We start from the raw sequence: 7,704 nt of genomic DNA, 5'->3' as shown, positions 1-7,704 counted from the left end.
CCGTGGCTCCGCTCCCGGAATTCGGCTTTTCCCCAAAAAAAATCCCCCAAAAATCCTCCCTAAAACCCCCCTCAAATCCACGGCAAGGCGCGGCTCCGGCGCGGTTTTCCCGAATTTTCGGCTCTTACGGCATAAACTTCACCCCAGAATGCAGGGAATTGTGGTTTTCCGGCTGCCTTTCCTTTTTTCTCCCCCCAAACCCAGCACCGCCGTGAATCCCAGGAAAACCCTCAGGTTTTAGGGATTTTTTCCCAAAATTATTCGGTTTCGAGGCGTGACCACCGTCCCTGTCCGGAACGGCGCTGGGAAATCTGGTGGGATTTGGTGTTTTCTACCAAAAATCCCTCAAGTGCCACCACGAAATCCGGGAAAAACTAAAAACCGCCGCCTTTGTTGGGTGTTTTTCCCGGTTTTTCTCATTCCCATGGCAGAACCTTCTCCCGTGTCCGAAACTACAAGAAATTGTGGCCTTTTCCAGTTAAATTTTGTGTTTTCTCCCCAAAACCCCTCCCAGTGAGGGTGCGGAACCCAGTTTGGGTTTCCCAGTTTGGGCAATCCCCGGGTTTGGGTTTTCTCTGTGGTTTTGGGTTTCTGTGGCAGAACCTCCATCCCTGTCCAGAACCATTCAGCGTTTTCCACCCGAATTCCCCGTTTTCCGCCAAAAAGGGATTTTGGAAGCGAAGGGATAAGGAAAAATGGGGGAAAGGCTGAAATAGGGGAGGCAAAGAGACCTCAGGGATCCATGGAGAACCCGGGAGTGGGGAAAATCCCAAAATTCAAGGAATAAACCCCGTTCCAGGCCGAGGGGTGTGGGGGGAACGTCCGGGATTTGGGGGGCGTCTCTGGCACCATCCAGGCTTGGGAGGGACAGAGAGGTCGGGGGTCCCGGAATTCCCAGGGGGTCCAGGATGGGGGAGGGGCAGGGACTTTGGGAGACCCCGAATTGGGATGGGGGGGAGGAATTGGGGGATACCCGGAATTTCCTGGGAGGGGGAAGAAGGGATCGGGGGACAGCCTGGATTTCTGGGGGACAGGGAGCCACAGAGCCACCGGGTCCTGGGGGATGTCCCACCCAGGATCCCTGGGATGGGATCATGGAGCCACCGGGTCCTGGGGAATGTCCCACCACCCACACTGGATCCCTGGGAGCAGCAGGGGACAGGATCACGGAGCCACCGTCATGGGGGTCCTGGGGGGTGTCCCACCACCCTGCTGGATCCCTGGGGTGGGATCATGGAGCTACCAGGTCCTGGAGGTGTCAACAGTCATGGTCCCACCACCCAAACTGGACCCTGGGAGCAGGAAATGGGATCATGGAGCCACCAGGTCACAGCAGACATCAAACATGAGCTCACGTCCATCCTCATCCGTGTTTGACCCACCTCAGGACAGGCCAGGGGGTCCCCATCTCCTGGGGGTCCCCATCTCCTGGGGGTCCCCATCTCCAGGAGCACCAGGCTCCCGGGGCCCATCAGTCATGGTCCCACCACCCACACTGGATCCTTGGAACGAGAGTTCCACTGTCATGGGGGTCATGGTGTCCCACCACTCCGTTGGATCCCTGGAACAGGATCATGGAGCCACCGGGTCCTGAGGAATGTCCCACCATCCCTGCTGGACCCCTGGGAGCAGGGGACAGGATCAAGGAGCCACCAGGTCTTGGGGGACATCCCCCCACCTGTGCTGACCTCTGAAGAGGATCATGGAGTCACCATGCAGGTGTCAACTGTCATGGTCCCACCACCCTGCTGGATCCCTGGGAGCAGCAGGAGACCGGATCATGGAGCCACCAGGTCACGGCAGACATCAAACATGAGCCCACGTCCATCCTCATCCATATTTGACACACAAACAGCCACGGGACCCACGGGACAGCCCTGGGGTCCCCATCTCCAAGAGCACCAGGCTCATGGGGCCCATCAGTCATGGTCCCACCACCCTGTTAGATCCCTGGGAGCAGGGGACAGGATCAAGGAGCCACCAGGTCATTGGAGTGTCCCACCCAGGATCCCTGGGGTGGGATCATGGAGCCACCAGGTCCTGGAGGTGTCAACAGTCACGGTTCCACCACCCAAACTGGACCCTGGGAGCAGCAGGGGATGAGATCATGGAGCCACCAGGTCCTGGGGGATGTCCCACCCAGGATCCCTGGGGTGGGATCATGGAGCCACCAGGTCACGGCAGACATCAAACATCAGCCCACGTCCATCCTCATCCATGTTTGACCCACCTTGGGACAGCCCTGGGGGTCCCCATCTCCTGGGGGTCCCCATCTCCTGGGGGTCCCCATCTCCAGGATCAGGGACCCAAGACCCCCCAGGCTCCGGGGTCCCTCCGCCCGCCCCCCAGGCCCCCCCGTCCCGCCGTCACTTGTCCCGGGCGTGGATCCGCGCGTGCCGGGCCAGCGAGGATTTGTTGCTGAAGCCCTTCCCGCAGAGGCCGCAGGGGAAGGGCCGCTCGCCCGTGTGCGAGCGCTGGTGCACCGTCAGGTCCGCCAGGTACTTGAAGCTCTTGGGGCAGGCGCGGCAGGGGTAGGGCCGCTCCTGCGTGTGGCTGCGGCGGTGCATGGCCAGGTTGGACTGCTGGCTGAAGCGCTTGCCGCAGGCCGGGCACGGGTACGGCCGCTCGCCCGTGTGCGAGCGCCGGTGCTTGTTGAGGTCCGAGGGGTTGGTGAAGCTCTTGCCGCAGGCGCCGCAGCCGTAGGGCCGCTCGCCGGTGTGCAGCCGCCGGTGCGTGGTCAGCGTGGACAGGTGGCCGAAGGCTTTGCCGCACTGGCCGCAGCCGTAGGGTTTGGCGCCCGTGTGCGTCCGCTCGTGGGTGCGCAGGTGGGTCAGGCGGCCGAAGGCTTTGCCGCACTGACCGCAGGCGTGCGGCCCGCGCCGGCGGCTCCGCGGTGGCACCGGCGGGGGGGTCCCGCCGGGGCTGGTGCCGGGGGGCTCCGCTCCGGGGTCGGGGCGGCTCCGGGGCCGTGGTGGGACCTGCCGGGGGAGGAGAGAACGTCCCTGGGGCGGTGCCGGTGGGGAACGTCCGGCTCCGGCCACTCCACGCCCAGACGGCACAGGGAGGGTCCGGCACTCGCCGCTGACCCCCCAAATCCACCCGTGGGGGACCCTCGGGACAAGGGAGAGGATGGAGCCCTGATCGGGTGGGGTTCGACCCAAGGAGAGGGTTTGGAGCTAAAGGAGAAGGTTTGGAGCCCAAGGAGAGGGTTTGGAGCTAAAGGAGAAGGTTTGGAGCCCAAGGAGAGGGTTTGGAGCTAAAGGAGAAGGTTTGGAGCCCAAGGTGAAGGTTTGGAGGCCAAGGAGAAGGTTTGGAGCCTGAGGAGAGGGTTTGGAGCCTGAGAAGGTTTGGAGGCCAAGGAGAAGGTTTGGAGCCCAAGGAGAAGGTTTGGAGCTAAAGGAGAAGGTTTGGAGGCCAAGGAGAAGGTTTGGAGCTAAAGGAGGAGGTTTGGAGCCCAAGGAGAAGGTTTGGAGCTAAAGGAGAAGGTTTGGAACCCAAGGAGAAGGTTTGGAGCCCAAGGAGGGTTTGGAGGCCAAGGAGAAGGTTTGGAGGCCAAGGTGAAGGTTTGGAGCTAAAGGAGAAGGTTTGGAGCCCAAGGAGAGGGTTTGGAGCCCAAGGAGAGGGTTTGGAGCTAAAGGAGAAGGTTCTGGAGCCCAAGGAGAAGGTTTGGAGCCCAAGGAGAGGGTTTGGAGCTAAAGGAGAAGGTTTGGAGCCCAAGAAGAGGGTTTGGAGCCCAAGGAGAAGGTTCTGGAGCCCAAGGAGAAGGTTTGTAGTCCAAGGGGAAGGTTTGGAGCCCAAGGAGGGTTTGGAGGCCAAGGAGGAGGTTTGGATCCCAAGAAGAGGGTTTGGAGCCCAAGGAGAAGGTTCTGGAGGCCAAGGAGAAGGTTTGGAGGCCAAGGAGAATGTTTGGAGCCCAAGGAGAAGGTTTGGAGCTAAAGGAGAAGGTTTGGAGCCTGAGGAGAGGGTTTGGAGCTAAAGGAGAAGGTTTGGAGCTAAAGGAGGAGGTTTGGAGCTAAAGGAGGAGGTTTGGAGCCCAAGAAGAGGGTTTGGAGCCCAAGGAGAAGGTTCTGGAGCCCAAGGAGAGGGTTTGGAGCTAAAGGAGAAGGTTTGGAGCCCAAGAAGAGGGTTTGGAGCCCAAGGAGAAGGTTCTGGAGCCCAAGGAGAAGGTTCTGGAGCCCAAGGAGAAGGTTTGGAGCCCAAGGAGGGTTTGGAGCCCAAGAAGGAGGTTCTGGAGCCCAAGGAGGAGGTTTGGAGCCCAAGGAGAAGATTTGGAGCCCAAGGAGAAGATTTGGATCACAGGGAGAAGGTTCTGGAGCCCAAGGAGGAGGTTTGGAGCTAAAGGAGAAGGGTTTTGTTCCCACTGAGATATTTTTGAACCCAAAATGATTTTTTGGATGGTTTTAGACCCAAGACGGTTTTGAGCCCAAGATGGTTTTTGGCCCAAGCGATGATTTTGGCCCAAGGTGACGTTTTTTGGCCAAAGAAAACCGTTTTGCAGCCCAAAAAGGTTTTCGATCTCAATAAATGGTTTTGAACCCCAAGAGATGGTTGGGAGCCCAAACAAGACAGGTTTTGATCTCACAGAGATGGTTTTTCACCCAAGGAAATGGTTTTGACCCAAGGAAATGGTTTTTGACCCCAAAAGTTGATTTTCTTCCAAGGAGACAGTTTTATGCCCAAAGGGGTGGGTTTTAACCCCAGGATTTGGGGTTTTGGTCCATCAAGAAGGTTTTTGACCCCAGGATTTGGGGTTTGGCTCCTCTGGGATAATTTTGGAGATGATTTTTGGGGCCACTGAGATGATTCCTGGCTCCAACCAGCTCCAAGCCCCCCCGGCTCCACCCTCTCCCCGTTTTTGGGGTGTCTGGGGGTTGTCCCGGCACCTCCTTCCCGCGGCTCCTCTTCCTCGGCCGCCGCCTCCTCCCGGGGGGGCTCCGACGGGGGGCTCGGGGGGACCCCCAGAGCTCCGGGGTCCTCCACGTCCCCGGGGGCCACGTCCTCCACCTTCACCCTCACGGTCACCTGGGGGACACGGGGACACCGAGCTGCCGAGGGGACACGGGACCCCCAAAAGCCCTAAGAGGGTTTGGGGTGCTGGGGACCCCCAAAAGACGCTGAGGGGTTTTTGGGTTCCCAGGACCCCCAGAGGGGATTTGGGTGCCTGGGACCCCCCAAAAGCTCTAAAAGTGTTTGGGGTGCTGGGGACCCCCCCAAAAGACGCTGAGGGATTTTGGGACCCAGGACCCCCAAAAGCTGCCAGGGCGATTTGGGTGCCTGGGACCCCCCAGAAGCTTCAGAGGAAATTTGGGTGCTGGAGATCCCCAAAATCCCCAAAACGGTTTGGGGTGCCCAGGACCCCAAAAGACGCCAGGGGGGTTTTGGGGGCTGGGACCCCTCAAAAGCTGCAGAGGGGATTTGGGTGCTGGGGACCCCCAAAAGCTCTAAAAGGATTTTGGGTGCTGGGGTCCCTCAGAGGGGATTTTGGGTTCCGAGGACCCTCCAGAGCCGTAGAGGGGATTTTGGGGCCCAGGACCCCCAAAAGCTGCCGGGGGGATTTGGGTGCTGGGGACCCCCAAAAGACTCTGAGGGGTTTTGGGTTCCCAGGACCCCCAGAGGGGATTTGGGTTCCCAGGACCCCCAAAAGCCACCGAGGGGATTTGGGTTCCTGGGACCCCCCAAAGCTCTAAAAGGGTTTTGAGTACTGGGGACCCTCAGAGGGATTTTGGGAGCCAGGACCCCCAAAAGCTGCCAGGGGGATTTGGGTGCCTGGGACCCCCCAGAAGCTTCAGAGGAAATTTGGGTGCTGGAGATCCCCAAAATCCCCAAAACGGTTTGGGGTGCCCAGGACCCCAAAAGATGCCACGGAGGTTTTGGGGGCTGGGACCCCTCAAAAGCTGCAGAGGGGATTTGGGTGCTGGGGACCCCCAGAGGGGATTTGGGTGCTGGGGACCCCCAAAAGCTCTAAAAGGATTTTGAGTACTGAGGAGCCCCAGAGGGGATTGGGGTTCCCAGGACCCCCAAAAGCTTCAGAGGAAATTTGGGTGCTGGAGATCCCCAGAAGGGTTTGGGGTGCCCAGGACCCCCCAAAGCTGCCGAGGGGATTTAGGCACCCCCGCCCCCCTTTCCAGTCCCGTTTTGGGGGCTTTTCTTGGCAACGAGCTCAGAACCCCACGGCAGGGCTGGGACAGAGCGGGAGGAACATAAAGAGGGGGGCAATTATTCCAAATTTTGGGGGGCCAATTCCCAATTTTGGGGGGCCAGGACCCCCCTGGGACCCCCCTTCCCGCCCGTGTGTCCCACCTGCTGCTCCCAGAGCCCGCTGGGCTGGGCCCGGCCGGGCTGGAAGCTCTCTGCCAGCGCCACGGCCTGGGCGCAGGACTCGGGGTGCCGCACCCACACCCAGCTCTGGATGTCCTCGGGCAGGATGCTCAGGAACTGCTCCAGCACCAGCAGCTCCATGATCTGCTCCTTGCTGCGCTCCTCGGGCCGCAGCCAGCGCCGCGACAGCTCCCGCAGCCGCCGCCACACGTCCCGCGGCCCCGCCGCCTCCTGGTAGCGGAACTGGCGGAACCGCAGCCGCCGCAGCTCGGTACCGGCACCGCCGGAGCCGCCGGGAGCCCCGGGAGCCCCGGGCAGGGGCGGCCCCCGGCGCCGCGCCCGCTCCCCGCGGGGCGCGGGGGTCTCCAGGGTCTCCATCCTGCGGGGCTCCGTCGTGACCCCCCCTCGGGTGTGCGGGTCTGGGGGAGGGGGGCACAGGGGGGGCTTAAGGAAAGAGACCCCCCCTCCCCTCCTGGGGGTCCCCCCATCGACCCCCGCCTTGCCCCCCGAAACCCCCAGAGCTTGGTGGTGCCTCCTCATCCCCCCGAGTCCATCGCGACCCCCGGAGTTGGGGTCCTGCCCGCCCCCACTCCGCTCCTGGGGTCCCAAAATCCCCCCAGCCCTGGGGGTCCCGACCCCCCCTGCCGGCCCTGAAGCCCCCCAGCCCTGGGGGTCCCGAACCCCCCTCCCGGCCCTGAAGCCCCCCAGCCCTGGGGGTCCCACAGCCCCCCCCATTTCAAACCTGGGGTCGCGGAGCCCCCCCTGCCCCTCTCATCCCTGCCCTCCCCAGCCCTGGATCCCGCAGACCCCCCAGCCCTGGGGGTCCCGACCCTCCCTCCCGGCCCCGAATCCCCCCAGCCCTGGGGGTCCCGACCCTCCCTCCCGGCCCTGAAGCCCCCCAGCCCTGGGGGTCCCACAGCCCCCCCCAACCTGGGGTCCTGCCCCCCTCCCCATTTCAAACCTGGGGTCGCGGAGCCCCCCCGGCCCCTCTCATCCCTGCCCTCCCCAGCCCTGGGTCCCCCCCAGACCCGGGGTCCGGCCCCCCTCCCCCGACCCCCTTGGGGTCCGCGCCCCCTCCCCCCCCACTCAAACCTGGGGGTCCCTCCCGCAGCCCCCCCGGGCCGCTCCCGGCCCCTCGCCCGCCGCTCGCCGACACAAAGGGCCGGAGCGGCCGGGCCCGGCCCCGCCCCCGAGGGGGCCCGGGGGGATCCCGGGGGGTCCCGAGGGTCCCCAGGCCCCCAAATTTCTCCCCCCTCCCCAAATTTCCACCCCCCGGCCCCGCCGTACTTCGGGGAGGCGGCGAAGCTCCGCCCCTCATTGGGCGAGCGCGCTGTCAATTACGGACAGGCCACGCCCACACCCCAGCTGGGGGCGGGAACCTGGGGC

General features: G+C 62.9%; 1 protein-coding gene across 1 annotated transcript; it reads right to left on the bottom strand.

Moving 5' to 3' along the window:
- Nucleotides 1–2,333: 2,333 nt before the first annotated feature.
- LOC134565428 (zinc finger and SCAN domain-containing protein 22-like) lies at nt 2,334–7,679 on the bottom strand. The gene is given in 5 exon segments (XM_063425014.1): nt 2,334–2,789; nt 2,791–2,978; nt 4,884–5,022; nt 6,301–6,737; nt 7,606–7,679. Coding segments are annotated over 5 exon segments (1,218 nt in total). The 5' UTR covers nt 7,637–7,679; the 3' UTR covers nt 2,334–2,366.
- Nucleotides 7,680–7,704: the final 25 nt, after the last annotated feature.

Source organism: Prinia subflava, unplaced genomic scaffold (assembly GCF_021018805.1).
Source record: "Prinia subflava isolate CZ2003 ecotype Zambia unplaced genomic scaffold, Cam_Psub_1.2 scaffold_48_NEW, whole genome shotgun sequence".
Classification (NCBI taxonomy): domain Eukaryota; kingdom Metazoa; phylum Chordata; class Aves; order Passeriformes; family Cisticolidae; genus Prinia; species Prinia subflava.
The sequence above is the reverse complement of the archived record's forward strand: the minus strand, read 5'-3'. Positions and strand labels throughout refer to the sequence as shown.